The sequence below is a fragment of the Dama dama genome, chromosome 24 (genome assembly GCF_033118175.1).
Source record: "Dama dama isolate Ldn47 chromosome 24, ASM3311817v1, whole genome shotgun sequence".
NCBI classification, from domain to species: Eukaryota; Metazoa; Chordata; class Mammalia; order Artiodactyla; family Cervidae; genus Dama; species Dama dama.
Window position 1 is genome coordinate 48,202,954 of NC_083704.1, and position 19,852 is coordinate 48,222,805.

The 19,852-nt window shown below is 34.4% G+C and overlaps 1 protein-coding gene across 2 annotated transcripts in view; it reads right to left on the reverse strand.

Annotated features, from left to right (window-relative positions):
* Positions 1–466: 466 nt before the first annotated feature.
* The window catches only part of APPL1 (adaptor protein, phosphotyrosine interacting with PH domain and leucine zipper 1), a 32,689-nt gene continuing 13,303 nt past the window's right edge, over positions 467–19,852 (reverse strand). The window contains exons 8-22 of one of the 2 annotated variants that reach the window (XM_061128317.1): positions 17,196–17,342; positions 16,223–16,305; positions 15,346–15,504; positions 14,474–14,662; positions 12,485–12,527; positions 11,152–11,208; positions 9,960–10,051; positions 9,391–9,573; positions 7,991–8,043; positions 7,217–7,391; positions 7,082–7,118; positions 6,067–6,213; positions 5,428–5,478; positions 5,048–5,137; positions 467–4,117 (exon numbers count right to left, since the gene is read on the reverse strand). In XM_061128317.1, the coding sequence (XP_060984300.1) occupies positions 3,971–4,117; positions 5,048–5,137; positions 5,428–5,478; positions 6,067–6,213; positions 7,082–7,118; positions 7,217–7,391; positions 7,991–8,043; positions 9,391–9,573; positions 9,960–10,051; positions 11,152–11,208; positions 12,485–12,527; positions 14,474–14,662; positions 15,346–15,504; positions 16,223–16,305; positions 17,196–17,342 (1,653 nt within the window). In that variant the 3' untranslated portion in view covers positions 467–3,970. The remainder of the gene's footprint in view (positions 4,118–5,047; positions 5,138–5,427; positions 5,479–6,066; positions 6,214–7,081; positions 7,119–7,216; positions 7,392–7,990; positions 8,044–9,390; positions 9,574–9,959; positions 10,052–11,151; positions 11,209–12,484; positions 12,528–14,473; positions 14,663–15,345; positions 15,505–16,222; positions 16,306–17,195; positions 17,343–19,852) is intronic. The other variant, XM_061128318.1, reaches the window with a different exon arrangement.

A 19,852-nucleotide genomic window follows, 5' to 3' on the forward strand; every position in this document is an offset into this window, starting at 1 on the left:
ATACATGTCATAAAATTCAAAACAAAACAGAAACTGCCAGTAGAACAGAACTTGGTAAATGTTATAGGGAACCACAGAGAGGACAGCGGATGAATATTCATTAGTATTACAACTACAGGCCCAACCCACGTAAGCTGACGTACACAATAACCTGGTCCTTTAAACTACAGGAATTCCTTTGAATAGGACCAAGCAGAGCAAGTATACACTGTAACGTGTCTAGGGTAATTACTGAAATGTAATGTTTCTAAAAGGAAAAAAGTCACTAGATATGAATTAGTACTATTTCCCCATGAGTGACATTTTTTCCCCCATTTTAGTTGTTATGGGATTGCAATAGAGATAGATGTGTAATAGTATCATAAAAGATTAAGAAAAAGTCCATTTGTTTTATAAGCATCATTTGAAATTACTTGGAGCAATAAAATAAAATTCAGAGTATATACCAGATATTTCATACAAAAAAGACTATAAAAAATCATGGACTTTATTATACATTAAAAATCTCCTAACAGCATATTTCCTGAAGCCTTATCAGGAATACTTATTTTGACATAATGAAAAAATAAGTTCTCCACTCTACATGTATACCACCATTACATAAAGTCTGGTTCTTCAAATTTAATTCTAAAGAGAAATGTAGCATAATTTTTAATTGCATATACATGATTAACAGTATCAGTGAAATAAGAATTAACCAATTCACTTACATTACAAAATCACCAAATATACAAAGCGGTTTTGCACATTAGTTATAACTTACTCCCTGGTTCTCATATTAACCTAAGTAAATTACATATGAGTACAGCCACAAGAGATTAGTTAAAAAGTATAATATAGTTCCAGTTTCAATTTTTTATGTATTATTAATTACTATGGAAGAAAAAAAAAATCTCATGAAAGAAGAGTAGGCCAAACTTGCTAAAAATAAAGTCAAAGACTTGCTTGCTACAATCAGTGTGTTTGAATATTTAAAGTACAGTTTGAATGCTTGGAGACTGTTATCAAAGTCAATGTTAATATTTTTATTTTATTAATTTGGGTGACAGATTTTGCAAAACATAGGCTCTTAGTCTGTCAGCATGTATAAGAGGATTCAACTCAAATACTTGCAATTCCTATATATAACTCAAAATGAACTCAGATGCCTTTACCACACATGATGACATGTGACATAGAATGGTATGAACACCCTAATACCCTTTTCTCAAGCATAAAAGTAACATAAATTTACCACCTTTATACTGTGGAATCTGAGAATTCCTTTGAAATTAAACACAAGGTAATCATTATAGTCATGGCAAAAACTAGACTGGGGACTATGTTCAAGGTAACAGTTTCAGTTCCTTGTTAGCAAGTTTTCTCAATTTTACAAGGGGGAAGGAATAATTAGTTTGCTATCTATTGACTTTATTATCATAGTTATAAAAGTACTGTTGACACAGGGAGCATGAGTACCTAGCAGAATTAGGTAGACTTAATTCTTTCCTTTTTTTTTTTTAAATTCTTTTCCTTTTAAAGAATCAGTTTTGTTAATGTCTAATGTCTAATCCATTAAATGCAAGTTTGAATCTCAGAGAGATATCCCAAAATCTAATGCCGTTACCACCGGAGCATCCAAAAGCTTGAAGAGATTTCAAAGGGGAACAAAGATCAGCTTGAATGTTATGCAAAAATCCATGGGGAGCCTTCTTTAAACAAAACACAAAATTTATTAAAGTTGATGGTTAAGTATCTGCTGTAATGGAATAGTTCACATGGTTCTACAGTAACGAAACAGAAGTTAAATCATCTAACATTGTTAAGCCCACACATGACCTGTTTGGCATTGGAATGCGCTCTGGTCTGAGCTACGGGCACCAGTGTATTATTGTGGAAATTCCTAACAAGATATGACTTAAGAAAAGCCACAAATTTGTCCAGCATCCCTAAGTCTCAGTACCGTTACCTTTCATCTACATTTTGACCGAGAGCGCTCACCAAGGGCAGGCTTTGCTACCATGCAAAGCACCAGCCTGGCTAACACTGTCTCCTAATGCTGACCACCTTCCTTGCATGGTGGCTGACAAGTTACTCCTGAACTAAGTGAGGTGGCAACCTTATAGTATAAACAAAAGACTTACTGAGACAGAAAGCTTACTAATCCTCAAAAAGGTCTTAAAAGCAGGATATGCCATGGCTAACCAAATGCTGATCACAGAAGAAATTTCAATTTCTACAAAAAGGAATGATGCACAAACTACTGTGAAAGCATTCCCTTTAGCAAGGACAAAATAAACTCTTTTCAAAAAGTATTCCATAAATTTCTACTTTTTTACTATATGTTTTGGTAACATAAGGCTTCAAAATAATGATTATTAAGTAATCATTATTCCCATTTGGTACATGGCTAAAAAAACACCACAATCCTATATATAATTTACCTATTCCATTCCTACAGAAAACAGTGTATATACGTTGTGAAACAGCTGAGAACTATATGCCATTTCTAAATCAGAACTAAGAAGAAAAAACTATATGTCAAATAACAAAAGGTTTTTTTCCTTGTAAAATTAGTGGCTAATCTCTTGAAAATTTTAAATATATGACTATGTAAAATATTTTATTCAATATATTTAATGTGGCTATATGTATTTTTACATGTGAAACACAGGAACATAATTTCTATCAGCAATGTTAAAAATCCAAGTTTAAAAAAAAAAATCAAGTTCTGTCATAGAATTAGGCAGTAGAGAAGTGTCATTTTAACCTTGGCACCAGGTTAAAATCCTTCCTGGGTTGACTCTCCTCAACCAAGCACTCAACTGTTTTTCAGTCTTTCATGGAATTAGACCTTTTACTATACTCATTTGAAGAGGATAAGTATTTACAATAATTAGTGCAAATTATTCTCTGCTCACATATTATTTGCCTACATGGATATAAAGTGGTGATCAGTATTTTATAAAAACATGGAATTATGAAAATACTGTGGGTATCAGTCTGAAATTTAAAAGATTACATTTTTAAACTAAATTCTAGGAATTTTTACTTTAAGCAGGAAACATAATTGCTATAGAACTTCTTTCTAAATGTCCCTTGATTTTCAATAAAAATTATTTCACACAATGCAGAAAATACAATGTATTTATCCTGTAACAATCTTTACATGTTGAATCCTAATCTAAAACTTATTTGAACAACAAAAAAAAATTCCCTTTTAGTAAATTCCAAAATCTTATTTTAACCATTACTGCTCTGCAGCAATAATTCAAGTCCCAACCTGAGAACTAAGAATGTGATAATAAATGCCAAGGGCTGTAGCAATCTTGAAATGAAGACACTTAAGCTTCTTTCCCACTGGCATCAGAGAAATGCGAGCAATCCAAGAAAATGCCCTGAAATCTACAGTACCACCTGCCACAATTTGAAACTTTTAAGTCTAAAACCTCTATTTTGTAAAAGTTCTATTGCACATTTAACATTGTTAAAATATTGGCAAACTTGAAAAATTCTCTATATAAGGATTTTAAACCTATTCAGTCAAAAGCTTCCTCACTGCCAGCAAAATGTTCCTAATGAAAGAGAGGGAGCATATCCATGAATATCTGAAGCTGAAGAATAAATGATTTCTTATGGTCATAGCCAATTACAATGCCAGGTACTAAGTTCACAATTGGAAGGAAGAAAAGGCTTGAGCAACTGTAATTCCTCAGCCATCTACTTCAGGGATATGAACAGGTTTCTTTCAGACATGTGGAATTTAAAGTTACTGCATAGTATATTATTTCTAAGGGAAAAAAAAAGAATCAAAGCAAACCTAAATTATCAAGGTCAATATTAGTTTAAAAAATGAAGTTAAACAAGCAAATACAGATTTTAGTCTCCTCCTTGATAGTTCAACATTGTTGTTACCTTGTGCCATTTTACCACAGAAATTGTCAACAAATTCCAAGGGGGGAGAAATATCAACCAAAAAGCAAGGATAAGTTTATGCTTCTGACTCTCTCTTCTTTCCTTCTTCTCCCAAATCACTCTCTTCTGACTGGCTACTGCTAAGGACAACAAACTGCCCCTCGCTACTGGCTTGGTTTGGTCTACTGGAAGCAGCTATCAACCGACTTTGTTCTTCTAAGTCCTATTGGAAAAGACAGAAAAGAAACTGAGTTAATTTTTATGCAATCAAATGGAAAACTAAGCAGTTACATACATACTTGAGAGCAACTTCCATACTTTTGTCATAAATATGTATGCATAATTCTGGCAATTCACTGAAAACAAAGACTACACAAACCAATGTTAACACCGAAGTATATTTTGACACCATTCTAGAAATCCTATCAAAGTCAACATTTCATCATCTGCATTTTTACGGTTAACAACTTACATTCAGGCCATTATTATCTCTCACTATAAACTAGAGAAAGTATATACAGACATACACACTTAATTGCCATTGATGAAAGCCATACATATCTCCTCTCAAAAGACCTATTTTGAGGAGACAACCTTCCAACCTTCACTGGAATGTTAGTTTGCTTGCTAGATAGCAAGTCACACTAGAAGAGGGCAACAGAGGATGAGGTGGTTGGATGGCATCACTGACTTAATGGACATGAGTTTGAGCAAACTCCGGGAGATAGTGAAGGACAGGGAAGCCAGGCGTGCTGCAGTCTGTGAGGTTGCAGAGAGTGGGACATGACTTAGCGACTGAACAAGAAGTCACACTACATGTCAATACAACTATAATGTAAACATTGTATCACAAGACCGATGTCAGGAATTCCCTGGTGGTCCAGTGGTTGGGACTCTGTGCTCTCACAGCTGAGGGCCTGGGTCCATTCATGGTGGGGGAACTAAGATCCCACAAGCTGAGCAGTGAAGCCAAGAAGACAGATGTCATCCTTTTCTGCTATGCTGTGAATCATCGGTTTATGACGCAGCTAAGCGAATGGAAATGGAACCTTCACTTGAAAATTCCAATATGAAAGTCACAGTGCTGAATTTAGGAAACTCTTTGTAAACATCGTATCTGGTCAGAGAAGATCTAGACATTAGGACTGCATACCTTCTCAATTTGTTTTTGTTTACTGAGTTCTTTCTGTTGCTTCTCTTTTACTCTCTCTATTTCTTTTTGTTTTTCTGATGCCCTGCGATCCTGAAGAATAGATGAATACAACTAATGAATTAAATATGAAATAACTAACTTTTCAATTAATATTACCTTTGTAACCTTTTCAAATTATTATTTGCATTTATATGAGAAAGCACACCAAAAATTTACATCCTAATGTTAGCCATTTATCCAAATTCTAAATGCTATATATCAGCAATAGCATCTATTGTTAACTTTGTATAGCAAAATCATTTTTATTTACTTGTTAATATGAAAGATCTTATATTACTTGAGTTAATATTCTTGGAAAATTAAGTATCTTAGATTCTTACCAGTTCTGCATGCAATGCTATCTGTTTTGCCAATCCAACAGAATCACAAATCTAAAGGGGGAAAAAGTAAGAAAAACTCAGACAGTTCATACATCAAAGTGATAATTTCAAGTCTCCAAATGGCTGATGTAACTAGTTTCATAAGTCATTATAATACACTTTTTCAAACAAAAGTTGATTTAAGAATGTTCCAGCTCCAAAACCAAGCCTCTGTATTTTCTTCAGTCTGTGAGCTCCTACCATTGGCTCTCACATCTTTCAAGTCCCTCATTTCTTGTTATCTCAGATTCATCACTAAGATGGTAAAGCTGCAAAGAACAAAAGCAAGCAGCTATTCTAAGCTACTCTAAGCTGCTATTCTAAGCTGGAGACATTTGGAAATGGCTGATCATGGGAATATTTTGCATTTCCAAGATAAGTTAATGAAGCCAGAAGATTGCACCAGCTCTCAATGGCCAGGAAGACACAGGTCTGTGGAGTCAGATAGCCTAACCCATCAGCTCAGCTCTCTTCAAAACAATAGGCTTTGGTGAAGCAACTCAGTTGGACTAGACAAAGTTTGGGAGTTTTATCCAAAAATCTTAGTAAGAACTTTGACACATATTTCACAATAGAAACACATCTTGAAAAGCCATGTACCTTTTCACCCTCGTTGTTTGATTCAAATATATAACAGACTGATGACAAATTACTTTCACTTCTCCCTCCTGATGTCCGAAGAACAAATCCAAAAAGCCTCTTATTTTCCTGATGTGTAGCATACAGAACTACATTGGGTAATGGAAACTGCACGGAAAACATCAGAAGCAAACATAAGAGTTTTTCAGACCATTATAACAGCGCTTCTATATATGACAAACTCATGTACTTAGTTATTAAATAGCATAAACAGAACATTAGAGTCAATCATTTCTCTTAACGGAATGGTAATCCAAGAACAAACAATCTCACATTTGGTTTGGATTGCCAGGAACATTAAAAGGTTGTTGAATACTGAATTTATTAGTCATTAACACATTTTACAAAGTCAAATTCAGTAACAAATATGGTTTCTGTTATTAAATGATTAAACAGAAGCACACACCTGCAGCCATTTCAAAATAGATAATTTTAAAATAAACTCAACCATGTTGGCCTTTTAATTCCTTAATTTGTTAGTTTCTTTGTAAGTCTCTCAGTCGTGTCCAACTCTTTGTGACCCCATGGACAGTAGCCCACTAGGCTCCTCTGTCTCCTCTGTCTGGGATTTTCCAGGCAAGGATACTGGAGTGGGTTGCCAGTTCCTTCTCCAGGGGATCTTCCTGACCAAGGGATCTTCCTGATCCACGGATCAAACCTGGGTCTCCTGCATTGTAGGCAGACGCTTTACTATCTGAGCTACCTTCTTTAGTGTATGCTGTATGCTCCCTACATAATACTAAATATAAATGGATAAACATAAATACTAAATATCACACCAGACTGCACTGATTCTTTCAACTACAGGGAATGTTACAACATTTTTTGGTGACATGGTCGTAAACTCAATTATAACCATCTAAAATAATCAATCATAATTTATGCTTCCATATCCAAATATACAGAATTAGGATTATCAGATGGAAATTGTGTATATGTACAAAGAGCCTTAAAGCTTTAAACATGCAGAACTCACCGTGAGCCTTGTAACTTGTGTCTGTGGATCAATTAACCTATAATAATAAATAAAATGTAGGGAAAAATGTTAATTATGCTAAAATTAAGTAAATATTTATTCCCACAGTCTTTTGAGGGACAGGTTACTACTTACTTTAAACAATCACAAGTGACTAATAGATGTGATTCTGTCATACGAAAGATGTTATGGATGGCCCGGGCAGCTAAAATTTGGCGCATTGTTTCATAAACAACATCTGGATTGTCATCTGATTTCACCTCCATAGAACCAAGGAATCGGACAATAAACAACTGATGAAGTATAGACTCTACAACAAAACAAGGTACATCATGTAATTTTAAATCCCACATGTCTTTTCCTAGGAAATTAAATACACTGCCTTCTTTAGGTTTTCCAATGAAATATTCAATCTAGCAGAAGCACTCAGAAATAACTCCTAACTACAGTGTTCATGTTACAAGAAAAGTAAGATCTCAAATTCCTACAGCAAAAGATTATGCTTCAGCAACTGGTGGTTCTGAGTTAAAAGAATTCCTTTTACTATTCTGACAGCTTTACTGTTAGTTTGAAATTATATCGAAGTAAATAAGTATGGGAAAAAGGAAAAAAAAAAATTATGCTCCAGAACCAGAAGAAAACAGCTGTTAGGAAAGGTCAGAGGATATCTTATACAATGAGAATCTGACTATGAGGTCAAAAGTATGATATTCTATAATTCTGTGTGAATAATGAAATCTTAAGTCTTAGTAAGTTCTGTTGCTTTAAGTGCACTATGAATAAAAAGAAAAAACTGTGAAGTAAAGATACCGTTAAAACATACAGCAGAACAAATGTAAACAACAAATTCTTCTTGCAGTTTACTGCTCTGAGAATCTCTAAAATATAAGAATACTACACTTATTTTACCTTCAGTTTCAGACTTTGTACCTCCTCCAGATTCTCCAAATGGATTTGTACGCCTGAAAAGTATTTTAAAAAATTATGATCCAGTGGTCAGTCACCATGAGCCACAGGGAAGCAATCTCAATCACTGAACCCAGAGTTAAAAACTAAAAGTCAGGAAACCTTGTACACACATTTTTAAAAGCTCAAAAATACCCCTTCCTGTTAAGAACACTACTGATGACCAACTTACTTGTGACGAAGGCCCCTGCCCTCACACTAATAGGCTGAACTCAAAGTTGCTATATTTCAGAAAATGTAGACAGATAGGATGTTTAGTCACAGACATACAAAAATCAACATCAAAATAAACCATGTTGCAAAAGTTCCTGAATTTAAATAAACTAGGACAGAGAAATGGCTGATTTAGCTTCAACTTTAGTTACATGAGAAAAATGCCAGAAATTTCCTTGGATTGTGGGGGAAAAAAAACCCAAAAACCTGTTATGTCCTCTAAGTACATGATGCAAATTAACTACAATAATTTGAACATTCTCTAGTATTAGACCTGATTTCTCAAGGCACACGTAACAGAATGCAAGAACAGCTAACCAGAGATGGAAGCAACTTCCTTCCTAAGTGTGCTGGGCTCATGACACACCCACAATAAAGGAAGAAAAGTACAATCCAAAGTGGGATTTACAAGCAAACAGAGAGCTGAGTGGTTCTAAGATAACACTGGCTTTCAGATAACATGAAATTGATCTCCCTAATATGTGTCTGACCTATTATATCAAATGCTAAGTATATTCCTATGAGCAAATGTAAATTATTCTTTCTTTGCCTCAGTCATGTATACCCAAATTACTACATTATTAATTTATTAAGTGTCCAACCTACTTAATGATTTGCCTTAAGCCATATTTCCCTCATCCATAACCAAAGACATATTTTAACTACTTTGACAAGGTTTTATCATTACATAAATAAAGATAATTCATTAATAATTCACAGCATGACAATGTCTCAGTACCTTGCTGGAGATTTCTTATTCTAACACAAGATAACATTTTCCAATAAACCTATGGCACATATATATTACTCTCATACATTAAAATATTGTCATGATATCAACCTTATTGTCACAGGACTGTCACCTTTCTTCTGTAATTTTAAGAGTAAATACCTTAGAAGTAGGTCTGATAAACTATTCAGAATTGAGTATTTCTAAAACTAAATTATCTGAACTCATTTAACTGAGGCAAAAACAGAGAAAAGCCTTCATGATTCTTCTTCAACTATCAAAATTCTGTTAGGTAATTACAGAAAGAAAAACATAGCTGGTGCACAAGATATGTGAGAGATGGCTCTCAACTGCAGAAATGGACTCATAAGCCTTACAGCTTTACAGACCTATCACCCACCTGCCTCCCTGGCCAGAGGCTTTTGCCTGGCCAGACTGATCTTCACACACAGGAGAAATGATGTCAAACTGTATTGGGGTATCTGGGGCAACAAGAGAATCTAGAGAGAGGGCAGCCAAATTTGTGGACTCAGATCCTAAGGATCCTGAACTACTGGTTCGAGCTGTGGGTGGCCGAGATTGTCTAAGCAGAGAAGAAAACAAGAAGGTATTACATTTAGTTTTCTCTTGGACATTAAACACTGAAACCATGAGAAAAAAAATATAATTTTATAAAGCGATGACAACAAATTTTAATAAGTACAATCCCAAATCACAGCTACTTTATCAAAAGATTTCCTTCCAATTACTAAATTCAGAAACATAAATCACATTAACCTAGGGATGAACACTAAGGAAATTTGGAATCCTTATTATTTAGTGCTCTTGCTGGTGAATTCACCAATTTGAAAATACATTTTCTAGAACTATTTTGTACTAATGTAACTAGCACTGCTAAAATCCAAGTGTTTGCTAACACTTTCAACAGCCCATATAGCTCTTTAAATAACCCACGGTCTGGTAGCTCACCCCGCCGGCCTCAGGCTCTCATGCCTCTGCTGGAAGGATGGGGAAGGGGTGACAGCTTCCAGAGCTGACTGATTTACTCGGGCAGCGATTTCCTGTTTTTGTAAAAAACGACTAGTTAGTAAAGCAAGAAAACCAACAGTTTAAATATAACTCTGAATTCTCAGAGTGGTCTTGACTTAAATTGTACTTTTGTAAAAGTTACTAAAGTAGTTCCACATTTTCTAGCCTTAGTATTAAGATATATGTATGATTAACTTCACAACATTATAACTTAAGTTTCCTCTTACTTCCTATAAATCTAAGGGAAAAACCTGATTTTTTTTCTATTAATATACATAATAGGAAATATTGTTTTTTCTTTAAATTTTTAACTCCCAGACTTTTTAAGATTACGGTTTGTATTGCTAGCACCTAGTACAGTGCCTAGCATATGTGCACTCAAACTTGCTAAGTATAGAAATTTAAAAGGAGTAAGAAATAATCACAAAATATTAAGTATATGACTATGATGCTGAAGTTTACATAATTTTACAGAATGTATTTATGCTCAGAAATATCTGTGTATTTACTGATAAAGTTAATATGGATATTTTCAGGCTAGATTTGAAAAAAGTTTCCATAAGAAATATTTTAAAACTTATTAAATAATTTAAAACTTATTTAAAACACGAGCTAAATAAAATAGTATGTACACTAGAAAAAATAATCACAAAACATTTTTGCACTTCTGTGTCTTATAGTTAGGCAAAAATATGAACACACTATCACAAAGTTATTAAATATTTCTTCTCTCATAAATAATTCTGGATAAGTTCAAAAATATTAAAACTTTGACTTCTGATAAAAGTACAGTAAGTCTGAATTATTCAAATCCAAACTCTGTATTCCCTTTGTAGTCCCTAGTTAATAATTTCCTTGTTAATAAACAAATCATCCTATTTGCATTTTAATTTTTTGTTGTTTCCAAGTGACATAACAGAAAGAAAAATCTAGATTGGCAGGAGATCAAGTTAGTAAAAGCAAAAGACTCCTCTACAGTTAGCACTGATTTTCTTAAATTCATAAGATCATTATAAAACATTCAGGAGCAAGTTAAAAGATTACAGAACTTGAGAAAATGTAATAAAAGCCATATAAGCCACCAAATTACTAAATTTTGCTAGATCTGGATACCATAAAATAAAAATATTACCTCTGGGTTTTCACTTAAATATATTTGTTTAGATATGTTATTTATTGTACAGATCCACTGCCAAGAGGAAAAAACAGAAAAATATGATTAGTATTTTTTTCTACAGAGCTTCCCTTCTAAAAGAGAGCATTCAATATTTAACTAACATAGAAGTTTTAGTAGAAGTAACATATAATCTTTCTTATAAGATACCTTCCTATATACAAAAGCATATATATGTATAATACTTGAAGGTATAACAGAACACTGAAGAGATTTGTTATTTTTAAATCCCATATTTATTTCATTAAAAATATAGCCATCATATTAAATTATAATTTAGTAGTCTGTAATTATCTTTTTAATATCACATCCTCCTCCAATCCCAACCAAATAAAACAGTCTGGACTCAGATATCATGATTAATACCAATGTAAAAAAAGTTAAGAGCTAAATATATTCCTTGTGAATGTATTTTACATACTTCCCATTCAGGTTTATAAATAACACAGAAAACACTCGCCCCACATCCTCTGCTTCACTCTCAAGGATTCTGGTACATAAGGAGCCTCATAAAACTAACCTAATATTTATTCTGTTTGGTAAAAACCCTGCAAAGAGCAGACATATATTTGTATTCCTCAGGGATCAAAAGCAGGCTTTAATACCTACTCTTTTCTATAAGAAGTAAATAAAAGTTGATCTCTATGTAATTTCCAACATTGTCTTCTACCAAGACAATTATGTAATACCAGATAAAATGGCTCAGAATCAACTAAAGAGTATATTTTCATTGAAGATTTCTCAAGACACAGTTTTTCAACTGTCAGTTCTTAGTAGTAACTTACCTTCCATATTTGGTGTACTATAAGTAAAAGTGGAGCCAAAAACAAAAGAGTCACGAGGAAGAATAAACACTCCCAGATTTTTGTTTTTCTTTCTTTCATTTCCCCAAGGTTTTAAGCCTTAGTTGCTTACTGCCATGCTACATCTGCTGCTACTATGTTCTTAATGCAGCAAATACTGTCTCAGAGGGCTAGTAAGAGAAGGGAATAAACTAACTCTAGCCTCATGATACTAACAGCCTGCCAGAGAGCAGCAGTCACAAGGCTATTTCTGAATCTGAGCTTCTAAAAGGACAGCAAACAATGATCTCTAAGGTCTCTCCTTATAGGTCCACTTACAAAATTCCACGTGAAACTTAAGAATGTTGCTTGAGGGACAATTGACCTTTATGAAAAAATTAACCAGGATTTCCCAAATTTCTAAAATGAACACATCAACATGTCTTGTCATCAGAAAAATTGCTTAAGGTGGTGCTAAAGAAATCAAATATGAATAGATAAAATTTTACCTCTTCATGGTCTTTTTTACTCTCTGCTTGCAAAATTGAAGACCTGAAAAGAAAAAAAAAAAAAAACCAAGAAAGTCTTACATTCAACTTTTTCTGAAGTACTTTTAACATGAATGAGAAATTTTTACCTTTAAAGATACACATAAAACCAATCAGTATCAACAAACAAAACACTACAGAAAATATGTAACCAAGGAGACTAACTACCAGAGGTATCAGACTTAGATTTTAACAACTCTTCACTTTGTCTGTCTATGCCAAGAGGTACCAAAAAAGAAATGTGCTGGTTTTCAGCAGGCAGAGTACAGAAAAGGGACACCGACACTAAGACAACGCATTTCAACTTTCTGACACTCACCACATATATTTCAAATACAAGTCAGTAGTCTTAATAGAAAACACTCATTTTACTTCTTTATTTACTATTTTTCCTTGAATATTATTAAGTAAAACTTTTCAATATATTAATCACTAACATAAGGAGATACAGCGTTTCTACAGAGGTTTATATTTTCTTCTTTTTTTTTGGAGGATAATTGCCTTACAATATTGTGTTGGCCTCTGCCATATATCAACGTGAATCAGCCTCAGGCACACATATGTCCCCTCCCTCCTGAACCTCCCCCTCATCTCCCACCACCCCATCCCATCGCTCTAGACTGCACAGAGCACTGGGCTGAGCTCCCTGTGTCACAAATGCCTACGGGCTGTCTATTTGACATGTGGTCATGTATGTGTTTCCATGCTGTTCTCTCAATCCATGCCACCCTCTCCTCCCCCACTGCGTCCACACGCCTGTTCTCTGTGTTGCGTTGCCATCGCTGCCCTGCAGGTTCACCAGTACCATCTTTATTCCACATGCATGCGTTAATATACAGTATTTGTCTTTCTCTTTCTGGCTTACTTCACTCTGTATTATAGGTGCTAGGTTCATCTATAGAGGTTAATATTTTAAGAGTTAGGAAAAAAATTGTTTTTGCTAATTTTGCATCACACTGGGAATATGAAATGGGAAATCATGTTAAGCATTAGCAGAAAACTGAAAATATAAAAACATAAATACATCCAGTAACATTAACAGTTAGGTTATTTGGACAAAGGAACAGAGGGACTCCCAACATCTAGTGTCATAGTGGCATACTGTAACTGACATCCATTATATGTTTACAGAAGGACTATGAAATAAACATTCAGTATTTTCTCAACTATTTAAAAAATGTACTTAGAATAAAATACAAAAACTGTAAGGCAATAACCAAGAAGTTAATTGTTGCTTCTGGTTAGTGAGGTTTTTTCATACTCCCTTTTATATTTTTTTTAACTCCCTTTTATATTTTTTCTGAGCTTCTCAAAAATTTGTTTTAAAAGTTATTTTATGGGAGTCTTGTTTAATGCAAAGGTAACAGAAGTTTTAAAAATGGCATATAACCATAAATGGCCTAAATAATTAATATAATCAGAAATGTATGATTAACATTTTGAAATATTATTAATAGTACCTACTACACATGGGCACATTACATATGTTAGATTTCTAGTCTTCATAACAATTTATAAAATAGAAATGAAGACCCTCCCACCTCCCATTTTACAAGTAGAAAAATGAAGCTTAGAGAGGTTAGATAACTTGTCTAAGACTACAAAGTAGCTGGTGGATTCAGAATTCAAACTTTCTGACCCCATGTTGAAACTCCTCATACTAACTTGTGCTGACTTCCCTACACCTGGACTTTCAGTAACCAGTCTCTTAACACGAAATCACATGTCTTTACAACATAAACTTGCTTTGACAGCCTCAAAATATTAAGACATCATTTATGCAAGTCAAAAAGGAAAATTCAACTAATTTCTACAAAATTAAAAAGGAAATAATCCTAATACATAACAATTCTAAAAGATCTACACACTGTCCAAATGCAAAGGAATTATCCCACATTTCAGTAGTTTAAGCTATGACAGTTTTTTTTAATAGTAGAGAAACATACTAACTTTTTGCCATCAAAAGAAGTGATCTGAAAACAGTACCGCCTGTCTTCACAGTCCACAGCCATCACTGAGCAGTTGTCTATGTCCATGGCCAGGCCTCCTGCTACGTCCCCACGGGCCTGACTCATCAGGTTTCCACCCTGCGTGAAGTAAAACTGTCTGTCCCAGGAAGATGACACCAAGCCTGTTTTACTAAATGAAGAAAGTACATTTATTCTTTAATAACAACACACCTAAAATCTCATCATAAGCCAGACACAAGATAAAGCCCATCACAAAGACTTTGCAGGCAAAAAGGCACCAAGGTGCCTAAAAAACATAAACATCAGTTTTTCAGTCATAAATTCACATATGCTGACCCCCTTATGTGAGTGAGCATGTATATATTTCCAAAACAAGATTGGAAATGATCAAATTATAGCTATTATAATGATGCTCCATAAAATATAGTTCAACATTCAAGGGAATAAATTCAAAACAAAAGAATTTATTTTACTTCGCGAGTTAACTTCCTTTATCCTTTCTTCAGGTAAAATCTAACATTTGACTTGATGGTGTGATTGCATATATTTTAAATTATGATAATGATTATCATAACAATCACTTGGTATGCCATTTATTTAAACTCTAATTGGTTTCACTGTTTAAAATAATTCTAAATTATTTGGTAAAAATCTAAATAGAATTTTACTTCTGAAAATTACTCATGTACCTCATCTGTCAAAAAGTTGACATAAATACTAACTGTGGTATTAGTAAAAATATTCTATATTTAGTAAAATCAAAACAATTTGGAGATATCAACTGTATAGTATATTGACTTGCTCTTGCCTTAATTGATACACATTATATGAAAATAACAATAGTTTTCTTACTTCCTAGCATTAAGGTATCCAGCCTTTCGGGTTAAGTTTCGATGAACAGGAAATTTTGTGGGGTCTGGGTCAGGCAGGTATAAGGGGTCACTGGCTACTTCCAAGTCCTCTATTGTCTGCTGCATGGTCTCTACATCACTGTCCATTTCCCTGCGAACACTAACACAGAGAACAGATTATTTACTACCAACCACAACAAAGGACACCTCACCTATCTCATTTCTCTGTATATTTGTTCTGTACGTTTTCCTAAAGAACTGCAGTAGCATGGCTGGTTAAAGTAGCATGCTATAAAGCAGCTTTACGTTTTGTAACTTTAGATATTTTGAAAACAATACCAAATTCCAAAACTAATGAATCCACACCAAATGACTCACTTTGGAGGAATTTTCAAACTGCTCTGTTCTATACCTTTAAACAGTAATCATTTTCATCTCTTTCCATATCACAGATTAACCACATGACTGCTCAGATTTTGAAGCTGATTAGAACTGCTTTCTCTCTCTAATCTTTCATGGCTTGGGAAGCAAGATTTATTTAATAATCTCCCATCCATACTCTGTAATTTAGATAATTGTGAAGATAATTCACTTATGGATAATTACTATTAGGTGCCTGTTATATTCAGACACAAAACCTAGTTTCAAATCAATAAAAATACCATCCGATTTGACACTGTTATGAAATTCAGAGTTCAAATGCTATGGTAAAGATGGTGAGAAAACCAAGAAGCATCCACAAGCCACTCAAGAAACACTCCCATGGCAGGGAAAACAGTCCATCTGAAATTAAGTGCTAAATATTTTTAGATTATGGTATTTAGCGGTTAGCTTATTCTCATAACTTCATTTTCAGTTTTAAGGAAGAAAATACTTACTTCTGTACACTTGTTCCAATATTAGTTAAGAATTCTTCCAGTTGGTCATTGAGATTTTCAGAACCCATCTTAAAGAAACTTATCTGGGGCAAGAGGGTGTGGAAGTGGGAGGGTTAACAACAAAAACACACACACACACACAAAATACTTAGAGTGAATCATATACACAATTGCCAAGATACATAGTTAAGTAAAAAAGGGTTATTCCCATTTGTGTAAAAATAGGTTGTAGTTTACAATGATTTTTACTGAGCATCGAGTCACTGAAGAAACTACACTTAAATTTCACCATGCATCCTCTTATACAGTAACACATACATATGGTAAGTAAGTTTTTAAAATTAGAAAAGATATTTTAAAACATTTCAAGTAAGTCATATAGATAAACTATTTTATGTTTACTACAAAGATACATTTTATATCAGAGGAATAATAAGCACTCATTTTCAAAGGAATATTCAAATTTCATAAACTCCTCCTTTTAGGGCACTGCCATTTTTTCTTATGTTACTCAAACTTAATTTTCTGATGTACAACTCTTGGAATACTCTGGAGTTTATCCATTAATTTTAACTCAGGAGGTATGCAGGGAACATGAGACAAACTCAAGCATGTCCATTCTCTTTCAGATTTATTATAAAACAAGAGTGAGTGGAAGCTTGAGCAATAGGAGCATCTCGGAGTTCCCTTAGCTTTCTGTTCCCTGTCCTCAACTGAGACGGACACGGTCTAAATCTAAGGTAGGTGTGTTTCATTTACCTTAAAAATATGTGAAATCTTCATTTGCAAGCAAAACCCTTCTCCCTAACTTCCTTAAGATAGCACACTGATGACATTTTAAAAAATGCTTTAAAAACAGACAAAAGTGAGTATTTTGACCTTAGTTTGTAATATCTTTACATTTAACATAAAAATCAAACTTTAAAAAAAGTTCTTAGGACAGTTACAAACCAAAACACAGTACAGTATTCACCTGAGCTTGCATATACCCAAGTAGAGGTTCTAACAATGCTATTTTCTTTTTGTACTGAAGAGTATTTAACGCACAAAAATAATGCATCATGGTCTGGTGTTGTTTTTTTCTGGAAGTGTAGACATCTTCTGTTACTTCATACTTCACCTTTGAGTGAAAAAATTAAAAATACAATTATTTATAAAAATACAATTATTTATTTGATTTTAAGTTACCTTTAGTAGTGGCCAAGGGGAAGAGACTATCCAAGGAAAAAAGTGCATTGCCCGCAATTGTACATAGCTTTCTTATTTTCTGAGATAAAAATCCTGCAGAATATTGGATAAGATAGTTTTCCTGTTTTACTACCAACCACTTTCTTTTTAAAATGCACATTAAAAGCAGAATTCTGCAAATAACTGAGAATGGTATAGTGCCTGAACTAAAGCCTGGAGGAAAAGCAAACAACAGTCTGGTTTTAGCTTAGCCGTTAATCTTTGACCTTTCTGAGTTCACAGCATACCATTCTCTCCCTACTGCGCCTCTTTTCTTATATTTGTTTTCCTTCGCCCACACTTAAACCATGTCTCTTGTACTCAGATGATAAATACTCACTGAGCACCTGTTACATAATACATTCTGTCTCTTCTCTTTTCCTGCTTTCCTTAGAATACCAAATCAAGTACCAAGAATATTCCAATGCACCAATGACTCCCCAGTTTTTATATCCTGCCCCTCATTCTCCCAGTTGTTAGAGGAAGCAGATCTCCAGGGAGGTTCTTTATGTGTGTGTGTGTGTGTGTGTGTGTGCTGAAAATGTACACAACTGAAGACAGTATCCTCCCTATAAAACTTGCTCCTCTACTTAGCTCTTTTAATTTTTCCTGGATCCATCCATCATCCAAGAATTTTAGGACTCATTTTTTATTCCTCCTCCTACCGTAAGTCTTGTCAATTCTACTTACAAAGTATCTTTGAAAAGTATTCCTTTCTCTCCACTTTCAATCGCAACCTTATCTGAGGTTCTTCTAATACCTCTGCAAACTATTCCAGTACCTTTTCTTTGGATTCCCTCTAGCTTTGTCCCCTTCATATTTCCATTAGTATTTTAATTCTGTTAACACAATTGCATGCTGTTACTCATTCGCTTAAAATCCTTTGGTGGCTGCCTACTCTCGATAACACATATTTCAGTCATTAGCATAGGAACCTGGCCCCAAATGACTACTTTCTTTCTGTTTAGTCATACCTCCTCCCGATACATCCTGTGCTCCAGATGCACTGAAATGATTACCTTTCCATTATTATAATTATTGCAAGAAATAATAATAATTGTTAAAAGCCAGGTGATCTATATGTATTCTCTTTCATCTTCACCACTACTGAGTTTTTTGAGAGGGAAATTAACTAACTAGTGTATGACCTCAGGCAAATAAGCCACAGAGCTGAGATTAGTGCCCAAGCAGTGTGACTCCAGAGCCAGTGCTCTTAACTTTTACACTCTCCAGACTCTACCATGTGCTTCTGCAGAGGCTGTTTTTCTTCTAGAAATGCCCTCTCCCCTAATCCCAAACCACTGGTGTCTGCTCCTCTTCAGTGCAAATGGCACCTGCTAAAAGTATAACCTTTCCCAAGTTACCAATCAGAAGATACGCTGCCCTGTCTGTGCTCTCCCAGCATTTTGTTAAGACTTCTTTACTGCACTTAACTCCGTGTTAATCCCTGTATTCTGGCAGCTGCTCTCGCTGTATGCCTTCATACAGGAAGCCTTTAATAAATGTGGATTATCCACTCATTGAAGACAGAAGTGGAGCCTATTCACATTGTTTCCCCCACAGTCACCATTATGTAGTAGGTGCTCAACAAATTTTTCAAGTAAATTAGTGGAAATATTTTTTAAAAATTACCTGTAACAGCCAGAGGCAATGTAAAATAAAATTCATCCTCAGAGTCTTTAATTACCTTTTTGTGTCAAAATAACAGACGAATGTAGATCTTAAAATGTATATATTTTATTAATATCTGCACAAAATTGAGTAGTCAAAGAAAGCAAGCCTGTGTACTGATTCTGGGAGAGAATACCCGCTTTCTGTGTCACAGCGGCTGCGTCACTGTCCATCATACCTAACCGTGGATCCCCACAAGTGGTCACTGTGCTCCTACCAGCAGATGCAGGCCAGGCTGCAGATACAATTCCCCAGCACAGAGGCTACCTCCCTCACAAATATCTGGTGGAGGCCTACATCTATCCATCCATCCATCCATCCACACATAACACACATATTCTCTGTAAAGGAGGAGGGCCTCGTGGCAGAATTTCATTCAGTTGAGTATGGAACAGTTCAACGTTTCCACCACAGTATCTCAGAACCCACTTTTGAGTACATATATTTAACAAAACAAATGCAATGTGATCAAAATACAAAGAGAAAGGGGATGATGTTATACCTGGGCATCAATTACACTTTTGGAATAGTTATGTTTACTTATTAAATTCTATCAACAGAAAAATATTTTGTTTAAAAAGACAACTAATAATTCTCTGATAATTAACAGTTAACAGAAAGGCTCTAAAGTAACTGCAGGAAAGAATAAACTAAGAGTAATACAGCAAAATGCACTAAGTTACTGCTGGCAAACTGCATTTTTAAACTGGAAAAGTAGACCATCTCATGAAA